This window comes from Lepidochelys kempii, chromosome 7 (genome assembly GCF_965140265.1).
Source record: "Lepidochelys kempii isolate rLepKem1 chromosome 7, rLepKem1.hap2, whole genome shotgun sequence".
NCBI classification, from domain to species: Eukaryota; Metazoa; Chordata; order Testudines; family Cheloniidae; genus Lepidochelys; species Lepidochelys kempii.
In genome coordinates, this window is record NC_133262.1 from 65,802,078 (window position 1) to 65,829,692 (window position 27,615).

Sequence of the window (27,615 nt, forward strand, 5' to 3'; positions counted from 1 at the left end):
ATGCTGTTTGTGAGTGGCCTCGGTGGGAGCTACAGCAGCAAAGCATTGTGAGGCACCCAAGGTTAGAGGGCCAGTGGTGACACAGCCCCTCACTGGTCTGGACTGCACCCCAGAATGTTAAAACGTCTAAATGGGGTCAGAGATTGCACCCAAATATATTAAATAAAGCCTCTACATAAGAACATCAATACGATATTAAGTATTTAAGTATGTGAATTTCAAGAACACTCACATTGGGCCTGCCCTCTGATTAAAATCAATGGGAAAATTCCTGTTTACCTAAATAGAGCAAAAAGTTAGGCCAGCCTTAAGCTACTTTTGAATAAGATCACACCACCTTAAAATACGTTTTCATTCTTGAAGAAGGGGCAAAATTCTGCTTGCCTTACTTGAGTAGTCCCACTGAAGACCCTGAGATTGCTCACACAAGTAGGGCAAGCAGGTTTGCCCCAGGACAGTCCATGCTTACATATGGGTAATGGAGACAACGTCCCTTTTGTTTTGATGGTTCAAACCAAGTGTTTAAAGTTTCACCGGTATCGTCTTTGTTTTTTACTGGAATGAAGGCTAAGTGACCAAAGCATCATCACAGGCGTGTGATTAAAAGACACTGTCAGCCGGATCCACTCAGATGTTCCATGCCCTCAGACCTTCATTAACTTCAAGAGAAATTGAAGGCACTTGCCACATTGCAGGAGGTGCTCAGCAAATCGGGACACGTATGAACAAGGATTGGTCACTGTACTCAGAAGATACAAAGACAGTTACACTCCTGTGTCACTTAATGAAAGCCCACTTTAAAAGATGAATGATTATACTTTTCAACATCCAGCACTAGATCGATGAGGTCTAACAGCATCTCACATTAAACGATATGACTGACAACCATAACCCTCTTGCAACAGCAAGATTGTTATACATCTTTATACTCCTGTTGAGCATTACCTGCATATATCCAGTTTCGGCTGTTTTTACAGCTGTATCCACTAGACCTTCCCGACCAGCCATTGTATGGAAGAAGAACTCAGTTGGAGTCAAGCCAGAATAGAAGCTATTGGCAACAAAACCTTTTGCAGCTGGAAGCTAGAGGGAAGGGAAAAAATTCTAAAGATATACTACACATTCTGTAAGTCTGCAATAGAAAAACATTTACATACAGAAGAACATTCAGTCTATGCACACTCTTCTGAGTTGCAACCTGGTTGGAGGACAATGAATACTCATTTCTGAGTGGGGAGGAGGAAGAATGACAGAGACATTACTTCTACTGGAATCTTCCAAACCTGGGCCTATGGAACATGGAGTATGGTACATGGCTGGAGCTTCTAAGTTCTTTTGAATAGCTTGTTTTGGCCATTGATGAGTGTCTGCTCAATAGACTTTAAACAAACTGCTCAAAGCCAATTTACAAGTTTATTAAGCCAACTGAGTAACTAGAGGATTGACTGAAACCTTCTCTATACTATTCCTAATCCCGTCACTAGCATCCAACTGAAAAGTCATTCCCATGTTCGGTGAAGCAGAACAGTGGATGGAGAGGGTAAAAGGCACTGACCCTTAAAGCAGGCTACTTTGTACCATCATTTAACTAGTAACAGACAAGATGGACAAGGTTGGGGAATTAAAGTTAGGACATTTTCTCTTGGTAAAGTTCATGGAATTTATGTCATCGTGTGTATTTCTCCCATAAACAAAAATTACCTGGAGCATTTTCTTAATAAAAAGGGAAGTGCAGGTTTAGGCTACTGAACAGCAGTAAGCAACTTTCTCCATTAGTTCAGAAATTGCAGCGGAGTCCTGGCAGGTAGTGATTGAGAATTACCACTAGACAGGTCTTCAGTGACCTGAATGACATGATCTGGTGAGCTTAGGGCGGTGTTTGAGGGTGGCTATATTGACACTTTTTTTACTAGGAAATGAATACCATTTTTTAACAGATAGGACTGTATTAACATGGAGACAGTTCTAGTCTATTGACCCTGGAAACTTGTCCCTGCACAACAAAATTGAGAAACATTGATATGAAGTTAGCAATACTATTTGTCATGCTGTATCTGTTCCATAGAGAATTTCAGACTCCAGAGTGACCCAGCGGATATATTTTACAAGCACTAAAATTCTTGAAATCCATCATAAAAACAAAACCAGCAGCACAGCACCCATGAGACACCTTAGTGCAGTGAATAAGTATTCAAAAGAAAGGAAAAAAGGCAAAGATTAAGAAAATCTTATTGTTTGTAAGCAATATAAGAACTATGAATGTATCCTCAGTGTTATCTTAATGTTATTTCAACAAATATTAATTTAACATATTAAAGTATTGTTTAAATAAAGGAAGGGACTATTTGGCAGAAAAGGGCAACCAGAAGTTAAAAGTTTAGCGGTTAAGGTTCAGGCTAATGAAGATTCCTAAAAACAAATGAAGGCAAAGAGAATCAGCTCCTTGTCCCTACTTCCCCATTCAAAATGTTGTACTTGAACTTTATGGTGTTACCCTGATCCTTAGATCCATTAGTGAAGGACCTAGTAGTGACTCATCTGAACTTATTCCCAGTTCATGGATTGATTTCATTAAATCCTGTTGAGTGCAAGGCTACTGACCTTACAGTGCTTCTCGAAGTGAGGCAGAGACCTATTTTCAAATCCATCAGGCACGCGTGACCCACTGATAGCCTGCTGTCCTACACAGGCAATCATCTGGGATATGTTGATGAAGGAACCTGGAGAAACAGGAGACATTAAAATTAGTAATCCTCTGTGAAGGATGCTTGTTCAAACTGGAGATGAATGGTGCACCACTTACTAAGTCATAAAAAAATTAGTCAATTAATTAAACTCTTCAGTTATTTCTCCTATTCAGTCAAACTTACATTCACAGGCTGGAGATACCAATCAAAATTAAGTAAATAATCCCTGCAAGGAACTCCCCCTCTGTCAATCAATCAGTCTAGTTTTCTGTGGATCATGGATCTTTGTGACATTATTATTTGATTACAGACCTTAAGTTAACTTGTTTGGTATTTTTATCATATTATCTACAGCACATAATCCATGTCTGTTAATGCCATTTGTTATTATTTCATTGCTCAATATGTCTTTTGCTGTTGACAGATGCAATATCAACTGCTTTAAAAACCCATCTTGAATTTAGAATCTTTAGTTTCTCAACAGACATAGCATCATTTGATTAACTCCTTCTGAAAACAAGCAGAACACCACACACTTGCTATAGCTTTCACTTCAGGATCCCAAAGTGTTTTACAAATATTAAAAAAAACTTCACCTCTGTGAAGTATTACCCCTATCCAGTACAGATGGAGAAATGTAAGCAGAGAGTGCAACTGACTTGCCCAAGGTCACACAGGAAATTAATGGCAAAGATCAGACAACCTCCAAACAAAAAAAGAAAAACAATTATTCAATTGATCTTGTAGAAGTAGAGACCAGGAACACAGAACATGACATGGAATGACTTGATAATGGAAGTGGAAAGTCTTCCCAATTATTACTTTTTCTGACATACTTATATTTTTGCTGGGTTATTTGACCTTGGGGTAATTAACATGTCTTTATTTGTGTATTTCTACAAGATTCCCCAGGACACCTGGAGTGCTGGATGGATGCTCTTATTGTAGAGCAATAAACATCTAAATAAATAAAACAAAGTGTGATTATTTACAAGTCAATTTAAAAAGAAGCTAGCTTTACCCTCTCAAAAGGAATTGATAGCCATGATACATGCTATAAATCCAATGCTTACACAACGGCATGTTTTACACAAAACAGACTACATAATGATTAGCACAAAGGCAGAACAAGTAATTAAGAGCAAATGATGTAGGCAGCAACTTCACACAATTCCAAAACTTGACTAATCTTACCTTTAGAACCACAGAGAGCCATGATAAGTGGACTGTTACTCTTATCTAGTTCTCTGAGACAGGCACTGCCAGCATGGTCTCTGATCACAGAGAGTTCTTTAAGGATTAAGGCCTAGAACCAGAGAGTTTAGATATTTAGCATTAGTAACAGATAATATGCACACAGCAATATACTAAGGCTAGCCACCAAAAACCTTCAGTAATATGAAGTCTAAAATAGCATCAGGAAGGCCAACAAGAACATAGTTAAGAGTAAAAAAGAAAATCTGCTTTTTGAAATGCATGAGAATCTTCGTGAAATGAACTAAGAATGGGAGACCCACTATAGACTGGCAAATTGTCAAGACAGTAAGCAAATGTATTTAAAAGATATTGCACCACAAAATGTACTTTGTTCATGTGTCAAGTCTATTTATGTATGTTCTATAAATGTATTTGGTGCAAGCATTAGATGTAGTAACAAGAGATCTTACTACTACTCTCTACTTTGAGAAGTATGGCGAAACTACTGCTTTTTGTGACCAGCATCAGACTTGATGACTACCAAAGTGAGATCTTATTTTAGTTTTATAGATCTTAAGAAAAACAGTGATTGAGCATTTCTAGAAATATACTAGATAAGAGGATAAAGGCTTGAAACTGTTAAAGAGATGATGTCTACACGACTATCCAGGTTCTTCATGTTAGGCACATATTTAAGTACAACGATTCATTCCCCATAGTTTTCAGACACAGTCATATTTAGAATCCACTGCATATTTTACAATCTTTTAATCAAATATCACTGATAACTACCTTGTAATAGGCTAGTATTTGACTTATTTTTAGCAGTTCTGTCTGTAAGTAAGGCTGCCTTTGGCCTAGTTTGCAGCTTGTCTGACATGAGCGAAATGTTGCTTTAAATGATCTTGTCATCAAGTAAACTTGTTTCCAACAACTATATAGGACAGAGGATGACATTTTTAAAACAGGATGTGCTTAAATTGAAGAATAATGTATCTATAAATTCTGTTGTCAAAAGCAGTTAGAAAAATGGACTGGAAGGTCGCAAAAAACCCCTATGCAGAGAAACAGGTCAAAGTAACCTGGCCAAAATATGCACAATAGCGCACAATCAACCAGAGAAGAGACCACCACAAAAATGACAGCAGAAAGTTACATGCCAATGAAAGTTCACACGAGTATTGTATGAGTTACATAAGATACTTAACATTCAGGACACAACGGTGATTGGAAATAAGTAATGAATATGTATGTGTAATAAAATGTGATAGGTTGTAAGGGGCAGCCAGAGCTTCACAGAAAAAATCCACTATGACATCCTAAGCCCCAGGAGAAGGCAACTATCCATGGCGTTTTTCTGTATGTCTGCTGTTTTGTACTTGAATAGTATTTGTAACAGCAAGGTATGCTTTTAGTTAAAATAAAGGTTTAATTTAATAAACCTGAGTGTCTTGGCCTGAGTGAATGGCACTCATATTCAACACGCGAAGCACCGCTCACCTCTAATGTCTCTTCTGCAGTACAGCCAGGCTGCTGCTGCAGCTTACCAGTGTTCAAAGCTTCAATGTACTCATCACATTTCTTATAGCCATCATTCAGAAGTTCATATTTAGCCTTTAGCAGCCCCTGTCCCGGAGTTACATCACCAATCCCAATTGAGAACCCACGGTTAGCTACAGTAAAATTACAAAAAATATATTGACATATAAAGAAGTTCAGTTCATTGAGTTCTATTCAGGTAACCATCACAGAATTTCTTTCCATTATATGACATTTGCAAATGCATCTCTGAAATTCAAGACAAAGCTGTGAACAGATGCACTTTTCTCCATTTCCATCAATTTTGTATCTTATTGATTTTTCCTTGTCTAAATAGGCTACATTTTTAATAGAAACATTCCTGGATTTAGGTTACATTTTTACATTAAAATATCATTCTACAACAAAAGGCACCTCCCTGGTTACTTACAGAGGTAAACAGGAGCAAGTCTGGCTAGCCGTGACATAGCATCCGCAGCCTCTACCTGCCCCCAGTCTCTCAGCAGAATGTAAAAGATATTGTTCTTGGATCCAGATCCTAAGGTTCCTTTGTCCATACTGCCACTCATCAACTGGCTATTCTGGATTGTAACATCTGGAGGCACAAAGAAAAATACTGAAAGCCTGATACCCGAAGAGACCAAGAGCTTAACTTAAACTCTATTAAATTACTAGTAACCTAAGAGTGCGGGCTGTCAAAACAAAAAAGCTCCAAAACACACACGTTATGCCTGTAGAAGCGGAACACTGAATAAAGAGGATGCAGTGAAAGTGTCTCCAAAACAATCCTCCCCCACAACTCCATTTCCCAAACACTTTTAAGTCTATTTCCCATCCTTTCCCCAGGCAAATGCTTCAATTGCCAGATTTTCTTTTAAGAAACAGCTGTAGCCCATAACTCAAAGCAACCTTAACACTGCAAATTTTAATTTTCTAACTCCCACGGAAGAATTAAATGTGATAAAAAGCAATTTTAGGTCTTCTGAATATCTTAAATTAGTCCATTTTTGTTCACATAGTTTAAAACACAGTAGGGCAAATCAGTGCAAGCAGTTTCCCAGCCAAAAGCCACACTTAACTTTGATAAAAATGTTAAGTGACTATAGTAAGCAAAGAATCATTGATGAGTTATTTTATTTAGGAACAAGTCAGTAATTGGGCATAATAGCACTAGAAAGTAAGCAACTTAATGTGTGAGCACTCAAACTCCAATATGCTCCATTCAAGGAAGGCTTGGGTATATAGATGGACTTAAATCACTGCACTGTCTTTGCTCCCTAAAGGTACACCATAGTTACATGTACAGTAGGAATTGGTAAGCTGGTCTATTAAGTGCTCCTAGTGTGGACACAGCTATATCTGCAAAGCTGTGCTCTGTACTGATATAGTAACCCCCTATAGTAACTGTCTTCCCCCCCATCAAACAAGCTATACCAGTGAAAGCAGTTTTGCTGGCATAACTACATCTTTATTAGGGCTTAAGCCAGCACAACTTTGTGGGTCAGGTACCACACTTCTCTTTCCCCAACTGACATAGCTCTACCAGCAGACCTGACTTAATGATTTATTTATTTTTTAAAAGGATGCAAAAACCTACTTGCTGAACAGTAGGTAATAACCATTGATATTCATTAAATGGCTGAATACACTGTAAAAGCCATGTTGGGATTTCATGAGATCTTGCAGAAGACCTTTTCCAGTTGAGACTGTTATTGCTTCACAAAAGAGCAAGTATGCCAGAGACTGCAACACTAATTTCAGAGAAACTCAGAGGAATTGTCACTTCCACTGAGGCTGCCGACACCGAGAAACTGGGGTTTCCACCAGCACCTTCTGAGACCTGTCACATCCCTCTGCAATGTCTTCATATTTCTTGGGTTTACACTGCTCTGCTCCCCTGCAGCTAGTTCATGCTGAAGAAAAAGGTGGCAGGGGCAAGGGATAAAAACCTCACTAAAACTGAGGAAGGATTTTTCTGGTTACAGAAATGGTTAGCTATGGACTGCTGGTTTAATAGCACCCCCTTGCAGCTAGACAGATATACTAGGTCCTGAGGAGGATAAAGAATTGATCCCCCACTCACCCGAGTCCCAAGCTTTTACAGAAGCCAAAGAGGATAAGGATGGAGAGTTTCTGTACCTCTAAGGACCATAGCGAGCTGATTACTCCTTCCAAAAACTCACAATGCTTATACCTAGTCACCCAGTGTTGCAATCTTGAATCGAATCTTTGACTCCTCTCTTGCCTTCTCACTACCATGGTTTCATCAAGTTTTGTCAGTGTCCCTACACATCCAATAGATCTCAGTCCCCACTGCCGAAGCCCTTTCACACCAAGATCCTCTCTGCCTGGGCTCCTACAGCCATCTCCTCCTTTCTAGCTTCCATGACTCTCCCTTTTGGGTAAGATGAGCAGCCAAACCCATCTTCCCTTTCTGCTAAAGCCCCTTTGCCAGCTCTGTGTTACCACAAGGTATTCAATTCCCTCTCCGCAATTTCAAGGCTCCTCAAGCCCTGCTCCTATCTCCCACCAGCCCCTTCACCTTGGTGCTTTGTCATTCTCCACCCACACTTGCTGTGCCTTCCACCCCACTGCTCTCTATCAATGCACTGTCACTTCAAAGACCACTTTTCTCCACTGCCTTCTACCTTGATCCCAATTTTAAAAATATCAGAGAATGTGTAATATGCTCCCTGTATAGCAACTCTGTTTTTGCACCATCACCTTCCTTTGTCTAGCTTCAAGTTCTACATTTGTCAAATTTAAAATGCTAAGTTTTTTGGGGCAGAGACTGTTTTTTTTAAATCTCTGTAAGGTGTCATGACAAGTTAAGTGTTATATAAATGTTTTACTAATAAAGATCATGATTTTTCTGTCGTGTTTATGTCTGAGAAAACACCAATTTTTGAGAAATTGCCTATTTTGTATGTGAATCAAATATTCATCACATTCTTGCATTTTTTACTCGCATTTTCATGTTTAACAGTGAAAAATAGCATTTAACAGCATTTTCTTCAGTCACATTTCCCTGCTGTGAACTCAATTACGGACTAGGAATAGAAACAGTCACTGGCGCAGATTTGTTATGAACTCGTAATTGAGGAGCAGTTGAGCAGGCAAGGTCACTCACAAGAATCATTGACACACAGATCCTCTCCTCTGCCACAGTATTGTTTTCCTTTGGTTCGGAGATTGGCTTTCACAGCACAGTCATCACTAGGTTTGAGAATGATGCTGAAGACCTGCTTTCCTGTCCACAGGGTTACAGGCTGAAGGCAACAAAGGGAAAGAATCAGAAACAATCAGAATGTTTTCGATAGGATTATAGTACCAAAACAGCCAACTTCAATATGCTGCTCTAAAACTGTGGTTAATATCTTGGTGGAACCACCTGTGACAGTCAGCTTGCTGAGATGGCTGCCATTATTCACTTAAGTGAGACCAGAAACCCCATTACCCGAGGAATCGGAACTTCAATATTTTTGGATGAAGGATAGAGGGCAGACGTCCCTCCACGCTGCCACTTCTCTCAGACACTGGTTGAAATAAAAGTAAAAAAGTTAAAATGTAGATGACTGCTATCTCCACTTCATTCCCCACATTTACTTTGCTATGAATCTAGTTTCTCTTGTTCAATATACAGTGCTTTTGTAAATAAGTGTGCATTTGGCTTAGAGATCACATTATTGTGTACTTCAGCCACATGAAAAACACAGCTAGCCAATATAAGCAGTTGACACAAACTACTAAATCTACTGTCATTTGGCAAAATGAAAACTGTTATTGTCATACTCAGTTTCTTGTTACAAAGGAAAGTTTTGAGGTGAGGTAAAGGTTGACTGCCCATAAATGCTTTGGCCTTTGCTTTAGATGACTATTATCCTTTGATGCTCCAATTCCACTATCCTCTGAACACATTAATAATTACACTCTCCAGCACATGGATATTTATCAGTTTTAAGATCACTCTAGGTATCAGTACACATGTTCATTTGCAAGTCATTTACTTAATATTTGATTCAGAAGATAACCACAATGCATACATCTAATTCCTCTACATCACAATAAAAAGTGCACAACTATTTTCTCCGGACACATGTACACTGGTTATGTATAAACACCATGTTATAAATTTAAATTATGTCATCAGAATGAAGATTGTGCAGCAGAATATGAAATAGGACTATAGGCAGCTATGGAGCAGAGCTCTTCCCTGCTCCATTTCTTCCATCCCAGATCCTGCTCCCCAAGCTCAAGCTCCACTACCCTCAATAATCCCCCATGATCCCTAGGACATTTTCTCGGCTTTAAATGCTCTAGACTCCCCATGGTACTTCTGTGTATTGTGGTGTAGGAGCTGAGGACAAGTCAGTAGAAATGTGAGGAGGGAGGCAGGAGATTGAATGGGAAAGTTGAGAATAAAGTTCCTTTTCACTAAACCATCTGTGTTGAACCCACAGGACTCCTCAATGCACAGAGGTGGCAGCAACTAAAGCATCAGTACTAGATGCCCATTCAAGTTCTGATGCACCAATATGCAGCCCCCACCAACTCCTGCGTCAAATCCCATCAGGACTGGGGTCAGTGAATATTGGAAAGTACAGGCTCTGAGGTGACAATCACCTGCATTCCAACCCCTCATATCTGTGGAGAACTTCACCAGCATCTATATTCCTGGTTTAAGAAGATTGCTCAGGTATATCAGATTAGGTTTCCCCTCTTCCAAACCACAGTAGATATGTGGAGGCAGCAGGACCATAAGGAACCTTCATCATGCCAATATGCATAGCTGACTCAGCGTAGTGGAGAGCCAAAGCACTGATGGTTTGGGGCAGATGGACTGCACACTGTGCTATGACAGGTCGTCTGCAGTGCTCTAGTTACCCTCCCTAGATTCCACTACTTTTCTCTCCCCATGGCCCTGACTTATGACCCTCACACAGCACTGCTGTCTGATCCATTGCGAAGTTAAAGCAGCATCAGCATCAAGCCCGGCTTCTGTCTCCATCCCCATGCACAATAGGTTTACAGCACAAGTAACCACTCTAAGAACAAATGTCGCTAAAATTCTGTCTTTTGGTGGCTATGAGAATGGGTCAAGTATGCATGACATCCAAGAGAAATCACGGCCAAAAATCTTTACAACAGTTAAAAAAAACTAAATAGGACCACACACCTTTAGGATTGCTGGGGGTGGAAGGCGAACTTTAATCTTCTCATCCTTGCCAACCAGGATAGAAGCAATAATTTGACAGGCCTTGGCTCGGTCAAAAAAGGTGTCTTTTAGTGTGAGAAGATAGGCACCTGGAACGTGAAAAAAGGTTAACCTGACAGTAAACCTGAAGTAAAATTTAAAAATGATTGCATGTTAAGTATTACTCTGAAAACGTGCTATCCACTTGATACAGATGACAGCAATGCAGATGTAATATTAGCTTTAAGTTCTTTCCCTGCACTTATGATTTTTTAAATGAAAGCCTGTACCAGCAATTTATAAAAAGGAGAAAAATTATTTTTTCTCCTATTAGATTTAAAGTCTAAAAGACCATCTGAGTATTGCTATCAAACATCCTCTTCCTTATGAAGTCTCTGGCCACTGATATACTCACTGAACATTTCCTATAACATTAAATAACCTTGCAGTCACAAATGACACCATCAATTTAAAGATAATATATTTTTAACCCTACTATTATTACAATTAACCCCTTTAGGCCAAATCATAACTGAAAAGCACTGTGTAGCATCAATTTAATTGCTTCATAGTCAGGGAATCCATTTTGATACGTATTGCAACAGAGCAAAAGAAAAACAAAAACACAAAGTTCATTTATATATTAGCATGGGATATTATCGATTTAAAAAAAAAGGAAATAATTTTTAAGTCAAACACACACATCTCTAAAACGAGCTTTACATACAGACCTGTAAGAAAATCTTGAATAGCAGCAATCAAAGGCTCTCCATTTCTTGGTGTTACCAAGTTCGCTTTGGTCTGTAAAACGTAAGAATGAAAAATGAATATTACTTGAAATATTCTGTAGAGAAGATTAACTTAACATACCTTACTATTGCAATACATTTGAAAGAACAAACCTTTTAAGACAGAGCTTGCAACACAGACATTAAGGGCCCAATCCCATAGTTTACGTGTTAGGATTTACTCTCGTATGTAGGACAAATCCTGTAAACTGGAGGAAACCCTAGTTCTAGACCCTATCCTATCCCTACAGCTAATGCACCTACACATCTAAGCTATGGATTAGGTAAGGAAAAGATGTGGGGAGATACGTACTCCCTTGCAAGCTGTGTGCTCAGCACCAGCCACCAGATCTGGGGAACCCGAGGGATGGCATATATACAAACAAGTTTTACTCGTAAAAGAAAAATGGCAACTGAACCTGGCACGTTTGGGAGATTACTTTCCAATCATTTGTGGGACAGGGGGAAAACCAACAGATGCTGGAAAGGTAGATTCCAAAACACACAAGTAAAACCTCAGAGAGAGAGTAACATTAATAACAAACCTATATCACAAGGCTGTTTAGCAAAACTGTTGAGTCTAACCGTAATACATCTTTGGTCAGAAGGGGAGGAGGAGTTTCTACTGATGTAGTAGTTGAATTGATTGGTCAAGTTGTTAGTCATGTTACAAGTACAAGGGATAGGATTGCTGGTGGCTCTTGTGAAGTTGTGAGTTTGGTGATCCGCCATTGATCTGACTTTCATCAAGTGCTTATATTGGTTACCTCCTCACTTCTTAAATCTGACCTGGGTCCTGTCTGACTGTAGTCTTGGCAGCCTGGAGATACTGGACACCTATACCTTCAATCCCCTAGTATGAGTAACTGCTAGCCTGGAGGTGAAGTAGATGCCAGTGGTCTCCCATATATCTGGAGCCAGTGTCAGGGTACAGCGTGAATCCTCCCAGTAGGGTCTTATCAGATGACCTACCACTGCTTTACATAAAACTCAATCAGCTCCTGAGGTCTGGTCTACACTCAAAATTTGGTGGAGATACCAACAGCCCTTGGGGTGAAAAATCCACACCTGAGCACCACAGCTATGCCAAGCTAATCCCCAGTGTAGACATAGATAAGTAGATGGAAGAATACATCCATCAACAGTCACTCAGAGATATGGAGTTCCGAGTGACTGAAAACCCTCCCACACTGCTATAGTCTGCATCTACACTGGGGGTTACAGCAGCAAAGCAATGGTGCTGTAGGCCATGTCTACACTACGGGTGTGAAGTCCCAACTTACTTTTGAAAAGGGAACTTACTGCCCCACTGTTGCCTTATGAGTTGGGAGGGGAGATTATGTGTGGCGGCATAAGATAAAATACCCTACGTTGCACAGCAAAAGCCCCTCATTTCTGCAGCATGTCACTATAGGAAGACATGTACCCAGAACAAACCACATTTTCACAGAATATTAAGTAGGTATCACTGTGATGCCTCTAATTCTGTTAAAAACAAAACAAAACCTTGTTTTCTGAACATGCCATAACACTAGCACCAAACATTCAGCTGGATGCAGCATTTAGCATTGGTCTCTTGAAACAGTCAAGCGGCCTATCTGAAGGATGCAGATCTCACCAGCAACTGAAAAATACAGGGTGCTGTTCATACAGAAATGCAATATCACATTACCACAAGCCGGACAGTAAGATACTCCATTTACCCCCATGAGAATCAGTGCTTCTGCTTTGGCCTCCTCTGTTTGAGGAAGATGAAGGTTCATTTCATCTCCATCGAAATCAGCATTGTATGGTGTACAGACACATTCATTAAACCTGAAGGTCCTGTGGGGCTTTACTCTCGCCTGCAAAAGAGATAAGAAGTGATGCCGCAGACACAAAGTATCACATCGAATTTACGAGGTTCCAGAATCTACAAGTTTTGAGAGTGGTTTCCTTGCAAACTGTGCTTTTACATTTTTAAAAAATAAAAAGACACTTGAGACGCTACATCTAAATTACTTATTTTAATTTACACAGAATTGTATAATTGGTGGAGGCTCACCAAGTCACTCAACCAAAGTTGAGTGAATTTATTTACTAACCCCTTAACCTTGCAACATTACTTGCACAGTACAAGATGCAGCATATTCTTAGGCATCCGGGTTCTTACTAACACTGCAATTTTTTTTATTTTTACATCTATCGATATGCATATATACATGCACAAATGTAAAATAGGTGGAATTTGAACAAAAGACTGCTCAGTTTCCACCTTGATTTCTATGCACAAGCGTAGAACTATTTTGTTTGGATCATTTCCATGTAGTGTTGTTTTAAGACGCAAAAAAGATCAACACAGTGAGTGAGAGATTAACAAACAAAACTAAAGGTTAAAGTTGCATGATAGCCAGATGTTAGGCTATGTGTATACTCACTATGTGAGCCATGATGCTCAGCTTGTGCAGAGAGGGCTGTCGGTTGAACAGAACTATATCCCCATCTATGAGATGCCTCTCTACAATGTCACCATACTTGAGCTCCTGAGCCATCTTCTCACGGTTTCCATATTTCAAAAACCTTGAAATAAAACACGTCAATAGAGTCAAAATTTCATGGAAAATAAAAACAGAAAAATAGACAACTAAAGAGCATCCTCTTATTTGTACTCTGATTTCTTAAAGAGCCTCCAGTGACACAGCCACTTCGAACGAGACATGCATTCTGCAAATTTATTAAATATTAACAGAGTGTCTCTGTCACTGAGTGGAACTGAGGGACAATGTTTTTCACAAAAGTTTTAGATAAGGACTGAGGTCAGTTTAATATCAAAAGATAGAGTTATGTTAACCAAACAATTAGCAAATAGCTACATCATTCTCCACAGCAAATGTAGAGCAGTCAGCAAACACCGCACATTCGTGAAAATCAAGGTTCTTAAAGAAAAAATGTGAATTAGTTTTAAGTTATCAGGAAATATGGGTATGTCATCCAACTGTAGCTTACTAGCAATGACATTGCATCTATGCCTACCAAAATGTTCTAACAGAAGGATTTATCTATGTTCATGTTTGCTTGCACAAGCTACCTTTAGGTCATGGAATATTGTTTTTATCCTTTATTGAAGATTACATAAAACAAAAAACCCCAGAGGAGTCCCTATGATGAATAATCTGCTGGATTTCACTTCAGCAATAAGACCAGGTAGTGGTGGTAGGTGGAAAGTGAACCTTTACAGATAAGTACCTTTTCATTTGTGTGTGCCTCTGTTGAATGAAATTGGCTCCAGGGTGAACTTCGGGACCATTCCGTACAAGTTTCCTCATAAAATTTAGGTTAGCTTTATTCACCTGCAACATGACTGTATCAGTTAGAAAAAAGTGAGACATTTTAACACCACTCACTATTCCTTGGGTTTGTGCTTTGGGATTTTCAGGCTCAATTTCAATGGTGGTTATCCCCTCTTATTTTAAGCTGCTGGAGAAAGGGGAAGAGAAGAAAAATACAAGCCAATCTTGACCTTATGGAGGTAAGACTGTTGACAGAACTGGAATGAATAGCTTGCTGGCCAAATTCACACATAGAGGGAAGCTTGAGAAGCTCTCTAAAAATACTGGGATCCCCCATGATAAAATTAGGGCCGTCAAGCGATTAAAAAAATTAACCACGATTAATCGCACTGTTAAACAGTAACAGAATACCATTTAATTTTTTGGATGTTTTCTACATTTTCAAATATATTGATTTCAGTTACAACACAGGATACGAAGTGTACAGTGCTCACGTTATTTTTTTTTATTACAAATATTTGGACTGTGAAAAAAAAGTATTTTTCAATTCACCTAATAGAAGTACTGTAGTGCAATCTCTATCATGAACATTGAACTTACAAATGTAGAATTATGTACAAAAAAATAACCGCATTCAAAAATAAATGTAAAATTGTAAAGCCTACAAGTCCATTCAGTCCTACTTCTTATTCTGCCAATCACGTAAACAAATTTGTTTACATTTGCAGGAGATAATGCTGCCCGCTTCTTGTTTACGTCACCTGAAAATGAACACAGGCGTTCGCCTGTCACCTCGTACCCAGCATCGCAAGATATTTATGTGCCAGATGCACTAAAGATTCATATGTCCATTCATGTTTCATCCACCATTCCAGAGGACAGGCGTCCACGCTGATGATCGGTTCTGCTCAATAACGATCCAAAGCAGAGCAGACTGATGCATGTTCATTTTCATCGTCTGAGTCAGATGCCACCAGCAGATGGCTGATTTTCTTTTTTGGTGGTTTGGGTTCTGCAGTTTCCACATCTGAGTGTTGCTCTTTTAAGACTTCTGAAAGCATGCTCCACACCTTGTCCTTCTCAGATTTTGGGACAGCACTTCAGATTCTTAAACCTTGGGTCGAGCACTGTAGCTATTTTTAGAAATGTCACCTTGGTACCTTCTTTGTGTTTTGTCAAATCTTTTGTGAAAGAAAAGTTTTTATAGTGAAAGTGTTCTTAAAACAAACATGTGCTGGGTCATCCTCCGAAACTGCTATAACATGAAATATATGGCAGAATGTGGGTAAAACAGAACAAGAGACACAATTATCCCCCAAGGAGTTAAGTCACAAATTTAATTAACGCACTTTTTTAACGAGCATCATCAGCATGGAAGCATGTCCTCTGGAATGGTGGCCGAAGTATGAAGGGGCATACGAGTGTTTAGCATATCTGGCACGTAAATACCTTGCAATGCCAGCTACAAAAGTGCCATGTGAACACTTATTCTCACTTTCAAGTGACACTGTAAATAAGAAGCAGGCAACAGTATCTCACGTAAATGTGAACAAACTTGTTTGTTTTAGCGACTGGCAGAATAAAAAGGAGGACTGAGTGGACTTGTAGGCTCTAAAGTTAGATATTGTTTTGTTTTTGAGTACAGTTATGTAACAAAAAAAATTTACATTTGTAAGTTACACTTTTACAATAAAGAGATTGCACTACATTACTTGTATGAGGTGAATTGAAAAATAGTATTTCTTGTTTATTATTTTTATAGTGAAAATATTTGTAATAAAAATATAAAGTGAGCCTTGTACACTTTGTATTCTGTGTAACAGCCGTGTTAGTCTGTATTCGCAAAAAGAAAAGGAGGACTTGTGGCACCTTCTCTGTGTATATATAAAGCCTGCTGCAGTTTCCACGATATGCATCTGAAGAAGTGAGCTGTAGCTCACGAAAGCTTATGCTCTAATAAATTGGTTAGTCTCTAAGGTGCCACAAGTCCTCCTTTTCTTTTTGTATTCTGTGTTGCACTAGAAATCAATATATTTGAAAATGTAGGAAAACCATCCAAAATATTTAATACATTTCAATTGGTAGTCTATTGTTTAACAGTGCAATTAATCGTGATTAATTTTTTAAATTGAGATTAATTCTTTTGAATTAATAGCGTGAGTTAACTGTGATTAATCAACACAGCCCTAGTTAAAATGCAAAAGTCTATGTTAAACACAAAAGTAAAGTAATAAAATTAGAATTTTAAAGAAGAAACGAAGAGTTTTCTTTAGCAAAGCTGACTCAACCTCATTACACAACTGGTCTATTTTGTGGTACACAAGGAACCAGAGCAATGAGAAAAAGTACAGACAGGATCACAGAAAGAGTAAGATGTGAAAGGCGTGATTTTTTAGAAATACATTATAAATCCAGTTTTCACTGTGACACACAGTAACATATATGAAATTTATGTCATTTAAAATGGGTTGGGCAAAACTAACTGTTTTTCATGATTGTCCCTTCAGGCCTCCCCCCTCACAGTCTACATCAAGCATTCCTATTGTCTTGCTCTGTGAAACAAGTCAGCTTTACAATGGACAATGAACCTATGCCACTATGACCTTCTGGTGCTGACTGAGGGCACTGAGCACCTCAAGCTGCATGCCATTCTTCCCTTGTATGTACGTACATACGTACGCCCACGTGCACACACACACACACACACTATTGACGCCCTTTTTCTCCAGTGATTTGAACACCACAATGCAGGTGTCTGGAGAAAAATGCATGTAAAGAATTTCAGTCTTACACTACTTACTTTTTCAGGGAATGTTAATATTTTGGCAACATGAACAGGCACAGCCACTTCATCTATTCGTAAGTTGGGATCAGGTGAAATGACTGTTCTGCCCGAGAAGTCCACTCGCTTTCCAGACAGATTGCCTCTAAACCGACCTAACAAATAAAGCAAGTTAAAACTATTTGGGAAAAGGATACCATTATACAAAATGGTACTTCAGAAAATAGTAAAGTGTTAATATAGCATAGTACGCACATCATACAGGGAAAGCCTTGCTAGCTTGATCTACAAACACTGATCTGGTCACTATGCAATGGCAAACATGGCTAAAAAAGCCAAACAAATGAAAAAAAAACACACACTTTGGGGAGGTGGAAAAGGAAGAGTTTAGACATACCCTGCTTCCCTTTGAGTCTTTGAACAAAACCTCTGGTCCATTTCTTGGGTGCCATGTTAAGAGGAATTCCAGAGAGCTCACTGTTAATGTAGAGGGCACACTGTAGCTGTAGGAAGTCCCAGTCTTCCATAATCATCTGTGTTTTGGCTCCCGATATCCTATGCTAAACAAGACAATTACCGATTTCAGAAAACAAATGCAGTGACACACAAAATTGGCACGGAGCAATTTTTTCAGAAAGCTGTGCACCACACTAAATCGCAAAGGCAACAAGAGATTGGCACCTTCACCATAAGTAACAGCCATAAGGGAGGCACATTCTGTTCATGCATGGATGTAACCGAGCAGAACCTAGCAAAACACATTTTCCTTCTGAAAGATCAGCTTCTGATTAATGACAAACTACAGGATTCAGAGGAACAGCCGTGTTAGTCTGTATTCGCAAAAAGAAAAGGAGTACTTGTGGCACCTTAGAGACTAACCAATTTATTAGTTTATTAGTTTATTTATTTATTAGTTTAGTGAGCATGAGCTCACGAAAGCTCATGCTCAAATAAATTGGTTAGTCTCTAAGGTGCCACAAGTACTCCTTTTCTTTTTGCAAACTACAGGATGTGTGCTTGTTTGATTTTCTGACCATTTTAATACCTGAATGTATAATACAATGACCATGCTGTGGAGACACATTATGATTCATTAAACATATCTTTAAACATATGATTCATTAAACATTCATTAACTTATCAGAGTGGTGGCATACAAAATTCCATTGTGTTTAGCCTTCTCCATCACTCAAGGTTTCACTCCTGCATCTCTGTGGCAGGAACTAAAACGGAACAGGTTAAGCCAAGCTGAGGATATAGTTCTGTTGCACAACATCTTGCAGAGAAGCAGGTTATAAACCCAGTGCTAGTTTCTCTGCTTCCCAGGAGACAGCACACACAACCTAGAGCAGCATTTCCCAATGTGGAAGAAAAATAGGAGATACAAAGGACTAGCTTTTGGGGTGGCGAACAAGCCTTCTCAATTGTTCTTCAGTTTCAGTTTTTGTTTAAAAAAAAGTTTCTAGTGGTTACTGTTGCAACTACAACCTTGAAAGCATGACCTGAATGTAACTAGTGTCTGAGTTTGCAGAGAGCTGAAATAGCTCTGAGCTGGGAAGTGCCCCATTGATTTCAATGGGTGCTAACTCCCTTTATCTATGCAGTTTTCTTAACAGATATAGTTGCATTGGGTTAAATCACTTCTTCCCATTTAACTTAAACCTGTTCCTAATCAATTTAAGCTAAACCCAAGTAAATCTGGTTTAACCCAAAAAAGAATGTGCGCACAATCTTTTGCAGCGGTTTAAAAAAAATTAAATTGGTGCAACTCTACATGCAGACAAGCCCAATAAGCTGCTCATTTTGGGTAGGCTTTTAAGACTACATGGAAGAGTTGGAAGGGCCTCTTGGCAGAGACAGACAGAGAGATAAAATAAGAAACCAGATGGGTAAAGAGGGGTGTGTGAATTTCTGGGCCCATGAACTATTATGTTCTTGTGCTTCCATCAAGTGCAACAGTCATCCCAAAACATGCTAAATGTAGCATAATATGAACTGAAATTGAGAAATACTTCAGGAAAAGCAGTTAGTCCAGTCCACGTTTAGCAGGTCGCTAACACACTGGTGTAACACCAAGAGCCAAATAGAGAGCTCAAGCTGAGTCCACCATTCCTATGCCATTTCACATAAGGCCAAATATTGCAGCTGAAGTCAGAATGAATGCAACATCAGGCCTTGCAGCAATAAGTAAAACCAATTACCCCCCCAAAGTTTAATCCAGCCTTTTATTTATTTATTTTTAAATAGAGCAGCAGTTTCAGGCAGGCAGGCTCACCTTTTTGATTACATCATTGAGGAAAATTATCTCTGTAAGCTTCATCGTCAAGTCATCTTCGTTGGTGCCAGACTTCAAGTCGCTCACAACAGAGGGTCTGATGCACAATGGAGGTACCAGGAGTCGTGTCAGGATCAAGTCTGAAGGCTTTCCTGCTTCTGGATTCATCAGAAGCAGAGGTATATCTTCCGCTGGGATCCTTTTAAAGAGGTTCAACACCATTAAAGGAGTCAAGTTCTCCTAAAAAATTAAATGAAGAAAGTCATACTGCAACCTTCAAGGGCATAACAGCTCATTTTTGGCTACATCTTAATACTGTTTACTTCATTTGCCACCCTTCTCTGCCAATTGTTCAAGTAAAAAGACGGATTTAAAACAAAAAAGCATATGTAGAGGAAGTTATTCTTAAGGCAAACAAAAACAAATGTGTCTTTTGATTTATTTAGAATAACAGTCCCCGTAAACTCTGGCTCATTGATGCTTTCCCCCAAGCTTCTCCTCTTACACTATTTTCAGTTTAGATTTGTCTCTTTAGATTAGCTGTTACAGTTGTCTGTTTTTTATAGCAATATGGATATTTCATAATTACTTGCCAAAGCAACGTAAACAGCTTATAAGGTGCTTGCAGTAAGGTATAATTACCACCAATTTCATTTACAAGAGCTCACATAGATTACAGCATTATATCCTACATAATTTCATTAGGTTTAGCAAGTTGTTTTAAAATTTAACCTTTTTTTCCTGAATGATGAATATATTGCTGACATATCATGATTCATCAATAAATCCAAAGTTTGCAAGAAGTGCCTGTCTTTATAAAGCTGATCTAACGCAATTGAAGAGAGACACAAAATCTGCATCAAATGTTTTCTATTGCATTTTCCAAACATCTATACTAAGAACTGACTGATCTGTTAAAATCCAAGGAAAAATCTCCATACAAAAATGCAAAGCTCAGCAAAACCACAAAAACTATATATATTCTTGTACTACACTTTGGTCACTCCTTCCTGTCCAGTTCTCAGCTCTTCCAATCATAGGTGGGGTTTATGAGTATTACAAATATTCAAGACAGTGACTGAAGGTAACTGTCCCCAGAGATAGCCTCCAGTAGCCTAAATTTCTTCTCTGCTTCCTGTCCCCATGATTTCACCACTAAGCTTTCTTCACTGACCACCACTGATCCTATACCAGGGGTATCCCTATCCTTTGCATGCAGAAAACTGTGTACCACAATTTATTGACTGGTTAGAGTAAAGATGCTGCTTTTTGCAGAAACCATTAACATCTCCCTCAGCCAGGTAGTATAATTGTTCTTCAAATTCTCCTCTCCACATATTCAAAGGCTGGACCAGCACCCACCCTTTACCCCTATACTAAATACTTCAGCTCATCATTCAGGAATTTATGCATCAAAATTAGCAGAAAATTCAAGCACTGGCAAAACAAGCACTGGTAGACACACTAATTCACCTGAGCTCTCCCCAGCAAGGATTCTACTTCTTTGTTATGTTCTATGGCAGTTTCAAAGGACTGAAGAAAACTTGATACTATTGGATCCACCACTTTCTTATTGGTCTTGTACTTCTCATGGATTATCTTCAATAAGCCACACTTCTTTACAGTACCTACAAGATGACAAATTTTGTTAAATAAACCTCAACTCTTGAGCTATTCTTCTAAATTTTTAAAAAACACTTTTTTGTGAATGTAGTATTAGGGAAAGGTGCTGGCTCTGGTCACCTTTAGATACCAGATGCCTCTGTTCACAGAACAGGAGGAGCAGCAGCCACAGCAATGAAAGTTTGCCCATGTTGCCTGTTCAGTGCACCTCAGCTGTGACCTGGACTACTTCTAAGGATGAGAGGGTGGCTCATTCTACATGTCCATTCAATCTCTTCTCAACAGTGGTACAGGATTTTTGCAACGTAGATGCTCTTGCACTAGGAACTGGACCAGAGTGCACCAACTCATTTCATTCATAAGTCATTCAGATAGTAACTTTTGATCATTACTAACCCAGAGTGGATTTTAGCCAGTGACCTAACTGTGCAGGACATTATAACCATTATTTGTCCTTGAACCAGCTAGTCCTCTCAAATTGTGTTCTACCGCGCTCATTGAAAATGTGGATAAACTGATTTAGAAAACAAAACAGAAAAATACCAAAAATAACCACCAAATCAGTTAGATGCTGCATTAGCTGGAATAAGTTCAAAGAACAAGAAATCCCCCCAAAAGCCAATTTCTACTTCTGACTCATGAGCATTTGATCCCACAAGGGAAAGGACATCATATTAACCTATTTCCCCAACACTTCAATTAACCTCTCCAAACCTTCACAATGCAGATACGGTTTTTCTTTTCTTTTTAAAATGTTTTTGCATGTCCAGCAGATTGAGATGCTCATTTGATGACCATTTCATCTTTTCAGAACCTGTTACTGTGTATGTGTTAAAGGAAATAGGTGGTTCTGCAAGATGAGCAGCAATGTATTGTGTCTCTGGATGATAGAATACACAACACAAAGAAATTTAAAAGATTTCCTCAAGTTTTTGAGGGTTTTTTTAGGGCCATATCTAGCTTCAAAAACTGTAACAGACTCTACATATTGACTTATATAGGAAACCCCACATATACACACCTGAAACCAGAATATGGCCTGATGTTTTTGAAATGTTGTAAAAACATTCCTTACAACACCCTTGAGGCAAATATTACCTTCTTTTTAGAGATGGGAAAATAGAGGCTCTAGAGTTTAAGTACAATTTCAGGGACTGATTTTTACTTGCACAAGGTGTGGGACTTAAATACTGCTAAAATGAGGGACTAGTAATAACATTAAGTCTGACATTGCATAAACTGCTATGGCTGAAATTGAATGCTTTATACTGCTGGAAAGCAAATATTTTGTTTTTCCAATAGCACAGGGTATTCATTTCTACCCTAGAAAGCTGAGACACACTAGACCTTAAAGAAATAAAAATCACATTCTGATTACTACCTTGCTCCCTCCCTTCCCAAGTTATTTCCAAAACAACTTTTAAAAGCCTTGGTTTTAGCAGGTCCTCAGAGAGCTTTGTATCATCTGAAAGCTTGGCTTAGAGACATAGCTTTTAATTCATGTAAGTAACTTCTAACTTTAGACAGTCATGAAATATTAGCTTCCAAAAACCATACTGGATCTGAAGTGAAATTTAAAAAAAAAAAGATAGTCACAAAAACATGATTTTAATGTCTTGTAGCTGCCACTACTGGTAACACATTCACAAACATGAATGCATTCATGACAAAAAAAAATACAGAACTAAATGCATGGATTGGAGTGCTCTTATTAAATCTCTGCCTTCCTATGCATTTGTACAGTTCCTAGTATTATCAAGCCCAGTCCTCTAAGTGAGACCTTCAGTTATTACCACAATGCAAATAGTGAGGGTTGCTGGACACATTACATTAAAGAGAATATGTACGCTGACTATTCTAATCCAGATTGTCACTATAAAATTGCAAAGCTATAATACTATAGCAATATTAACAAGATAGTTAACAGCAATGTTAACACAAAATAATGAGTAAGAGTAATCACAATTCATTTTTTTCTAAAAGAATCAAAAAGTCTATCACATAAGGTTTTCTGGCCAATAACTGACCAAACAATCAAATATCAGTATGATCCGCAATTATCGCAACTCCATCTGGAACACTTATATGCTAAGTATTACTGATTTGTCTAACTCATGACTGCAGGAAATGGTCAATAGCATATTACTCTTCACAAAGATGATTAAGCACAATTATGAACAACAGGATCTTCAGTTAGTCCCAATTTTGACCTATCAATCCTCATATTTGCAGGAAGAGGATAATCATCAGGTACATTCACGCCACTCCTTGTAACAAAGCTTTGAACAATTGTCTAGTACACTCAAGAGGGTTTTTGGTTTTTAGCCTATGTTTATGTGTCAGCTATAGGTTAAGATCTAGAAAAAACATCAGTGATTGTTGAATGATGAAAAGACAACACAACATTGTGATGCTCTTCACGGGCTGGGCACTAGTGAAAAAAAAAAAAAAAAAAAAAGAGTCATGCTAAATACCAACCACCATCTGCTAATTTCCACACTCACCATTGAAAGCACCACAATAAGGACAGGTGTTTTTCTTTCTGCATTTTTCAGAGACTTTCTTTTTCAATCCCCGTTTCTGCAGGTAGGTCAGACCAGGCCTCTTCAGATAATCCAAAAACTGTTTCCTCTCCTCTGAAGACAACAGGATACGGCAACAGGTCTTGCAGATCATCTTAAACATAAACAATTGATTGTTCTTTTGTTAATGAGAAATAAATGTCATTAGGGACAAATTATGATAAGGGATACCACAGTTCTTCACACACATGGAGTTTCATGAATGAAATACTACTGCCTTAGTGGGGGAACCCAATTATTACACAGCACACTGCCCAACAAATATGAGCAAGTTGGGAAACTCTGGCCAACAGGACAAATCTTTGCTCTTCTTAAGAAAAGTTCAGCAGGAAATTAAATATCCATGCAAAGAGACAACTTAGGTTTACTGGCATCACTAAAGACAAACTTGGAATAAATTTTGCAACTTGGAATGAGGTGACTATTAGCATTGCAAATCTGGTACTTAGATCACTGCTACTTAGAGGTCCTAGAGGCCAAATTTAGGCTGCTAGGTAAGAGAGTGAAGTCTAGGACCTCCAGGGTAGCATTCTGTGGAATGCTTCCAGTTCCATGCACAGGGCTAGTTAGACAGGCAGAACTGCAGGGTCTCAATGCATGGATGAGAGGTTTAGATTTATTCGGAAGTGGGGAAACTTTTGGGAAAGGGGTAGCCTATACAGGAAGGATGGGCTCCACCGGAACAAAATGGAACCAGATTGCTGACACTTAAAATTAAAAAGATCATAGAGCAGTTTTTAAACTAAGGGCTGGGGGAAAGCTGACAGATGTGAAGGAGCACGTGGTTTGGACAGAGATATTCCTTTGGGGAGTATCTATGAAGGGAGATTCTCTATCTCCTAGTAAGGAGGAGAGGATAGAAGATGATAAAATACAGGTAGGATCGGATAAGAAGCAGTCAAATGAAAAAGAGTCCCATTCAATTACATCATGTAATGGCAGACAGCTAAAAAGTGACAAGTTTTTAAAGTGCTTACATACAAATGCTATAAATCTAAATAATAAAATGGGTGAACTAGAGTGCCTCATATTAAATGAGGTTATTGATATAATAGGCATCACAGAAACTTGGTGCAATGAGGATAATCAATGGGACACAGTAATACCAGGGTACAAAATATATCGGAAGGACAGAACAGGTCGTGCTGGTGGGGGAGTAGCACCATATGTGAAAGAAAGCGTAGAATCAAATGAAGTAAAAATCTTAAATGAACCAAACTGTACCATACAATCTCTATGGATAGTAATTGCTTGCTCTAATAAGAATATCAGGGATACATTACTGACCACCTGACCAAGATGGTGACAGTGACTGTGAAATGCTCAGGGAGATTAGGGAGGCTATAAAAATAAAAAAACCCTCAATAATAATGGGGGATTTCAACAACTGGGTACATGTCACCTCCGGACACGATGCAGAGATAAAGTTTCTTGACACACTAAATGACTGCTTCTTGGAGCAGCTAGTCCTGGAACCCATGAGAGGAGAGGCAATTCTTGATTTAATCCTGAATGGTCCAAGAGGTGAACGTAGCTGGACCACTTGGTAATAGTGATCATAATATATTAAAATTTAATATCCCTATGGTGGCAAAACACTACAGCAGTGTAGCATTTAATTTCAGAAAGGGGGACTACACAAAAATGAGGAAGTTAGTTAAACAAAAAATAAAAAGTACAGTACCAAAAGTAAAATCCCTGCAAGCTGCATGGAAACTTTTTAAAGACACCATAATAGAGGCTCAACTTAAACGTATACCCCAAATTAAAAACACAGCATAAGAGAACGGAAAAAAAAATGCCATCATGGCTAAACAAAGTAAATGAAGCACTGAGAGACAAAAAAGGCATCCTTTAAAAAGTAGAAGTTAAATCCTAATGATGAAAATAGAAAGGAGCATACATTCTGGCAAATGAAGTGTAAAAATATAATTAGGAGGGCCAAAAGAGAATTTGAAGAACAGCTAACCAAAGTCATCAAAAGCAGAAAGCCTGCTAAACAACCAGTAGGGCCACAAGACGACTGAGATTGTAAAGGAGCACTCAAGGATGATAAGGCCATTGGGAGAAACTAAATGAATTCTTTGCATCGGTCTTCACGGCTGAGGATGTGAGGGAGATTCCCAAACTTGAGCCATTCTTTTTAGGTGACAAGTCTGAGGAACTGTCCCAGATTGAGGTATCATTCGAGGAGATTTTGGAACGAGTTGCTCAACTAAACAGTAATAAATCCCCAAGACCAGATGATATTCACCAAAGAGTTCTGAAGGAATTCAAATGTGAAAATGCAGAACTAACAACTGTGGTTTGTAACCTATCATTTAAATCAGCTTCTAAACCAAATGACTGGAGAACAGCTAGTGTGATGCCAATTTTTAAAAAGGGCTCCAGAAGTGACGTCGGCAATTACAGGCCACAAAGTGTGACTTCAGTACTGGGCAAACTGGTTGAAACCATAGCAAAGAACAAAATTGTCAGACACACAGATGAATATAATTTGTTGGGGAAGAGTCAACCTGTTTTTTCGAAAGGGAAATCAACCTCACCAATCTACTAGAATTCTTTGAGAGTGTCAACAAGCATTTGGACAACGGGGATCCAGTGGATATAGCGTACTTAGATTTTCAAAAAGCCTTTGACAAGGTCCCTCACCAAAGGCTCTTAAGCAAAGTAAGCTGTCATGGGACACGAGGGAAGGTCCTCTCATGGATTGGTAACTGGTTAAAAGATAGGAAACAAAGGGTGGAAATAAATGGTCAGTTTTCAGAATGGAGAGAGGTAAATAGTGGTGTCCCCCAGGAGTCTGTACTGGGCCCAGTCCTATTCAATATATTCACAAATGATCTGGAAAATGGGATATAACAGTGAGGTGGCAAAATTTGCAGATGATACAAAACTACTCAAGATAGTTAAGCCCAAAGCAGACTGAGAACAGCTACAAAAGGATCTCTCAAAACTGGGTGACTGGGCAACAAAATAGCAGATGAAATTCAATGTTGATAATTGCAAAGTAATGCACATTGGAAAACATAATCCCAACTATACATACAAAATAATGGGGTCTAAATTAGCTGTTACCACTTAAATAAATCTTGGAGTCACTGTGGATAGTTCTCTGAAAACATCCACTCAATGTGCACTGGCAGTCAAAAAAGCAAACAATGTTGGGAATCGTTAAGAAAGATAATAAGTAGGGCCCTACCAAATGCACAGTCCATTTGGTCAATTTCATGGTCATGTGATTTTAAAAATCATAAATGTCATGATTTCAGCTATTTAAATCTGAAATTTCGTGGTGTTGTAATTGTAGGGGTCCTGACCCAAAAGGAGTTATGGGGGTGGGGTGGGGCAAGGTTATTGTGGAGGTGGTTACAGTACTGCAACAGGACTATACCATGGCATCTTTACTTCACACTGCTGCTGGCGGCAGCATAGCTTTCAGAGATGGGTGGCTGCTGGTTGGGAGCCCAGCTCTGAAGGCAGAGTTGCCGCCAGCAGGAGCGCAGAAGTAAGGATGCCATGGTATGGTACTGCCACCCTTATGTCTCTGCTGCTGACTGCAGAGCTGGGTCCTCAGTCAGCAGCCACCACTCCCTGGCCACCCAGCTCTGAAGACAGCAGCGCAGAAGTAAGGGTGGCATAGTATGGTATTGTCACCCTTACTTCTACACTACTGCTG

The 27,615-nt window shown here is 38.9% G+C and overlaps 1 protein-coding gene across 3 annotated transcripts in view; it reads right to left on the minus strand.

Moving 5' to 3' along the window:
- Positions 1-27,615, minus strand: part of POLR3A (RNA polymerase III subunit A) — a 53,431-nt gene that overhangs the window by 21,675 nt on the left and 4,141 nt on the right. For 2 of the 3 annotated variants that reach the window (XM_073353230.1, XM_073353228.1), the window contains exons 4-19: positions 23,859-24,054; positions 21,205-21,359; positions 19,732-19,971; positions 17,854-18,016; positions 17,475-17,611; positions 14,631-14,734; positions 13,823-13,964; positions 13,109-13,249; positions 11,349-11,418; positions 10,600-10,727; positions 8,554-8,692; positions 5,854-6,018; positions 5,385-5,557; positions 3,882-3,993; positions 2,602-2,720; positions 946-1,083 (exon numbers count right to left, since the gene is read on the minus strand). In XM_073353230.1, the coding sequence (XP_073209331.1) occupies positions 946-1,083; positions 2,602-2,720; positions 3,882-3,993; positions 5,385-5,557; positions 5,854-6,018; positions 8,554-8,692; positions 10,600-10,727; positions 11,349-11,418; positions 13,109-13,249; positions 13,823-13,964; positions 14,631-14,734; positions 17,475-17,611; positions 17,854-18,016; positions 19,732-19,971; positions 21,205-21,359; positions 23,859-24,054 (2,322 nt within the window). The remainder of the gene's footprint in view (positions 1-945; positions 1,084-2,601; positions 2,721-3,881; positions 3,994-5,384; positions 5,558-5,853; positions 6,019-8,553; positions 8,693-10,599; positions 10,728-11,348; positions 11,419-13,108; positions 13,250-13,822; positions 13,965-14,630; positions 14,735-17,474; positions 17,612-17,853; positions 18,017-19,731; positions 19,972-21,204; positions 21,360-23,858; positions 24,055-27,615) is intronic. The other variant, XM_073353229.1, reaches the window with a different exon arrangement.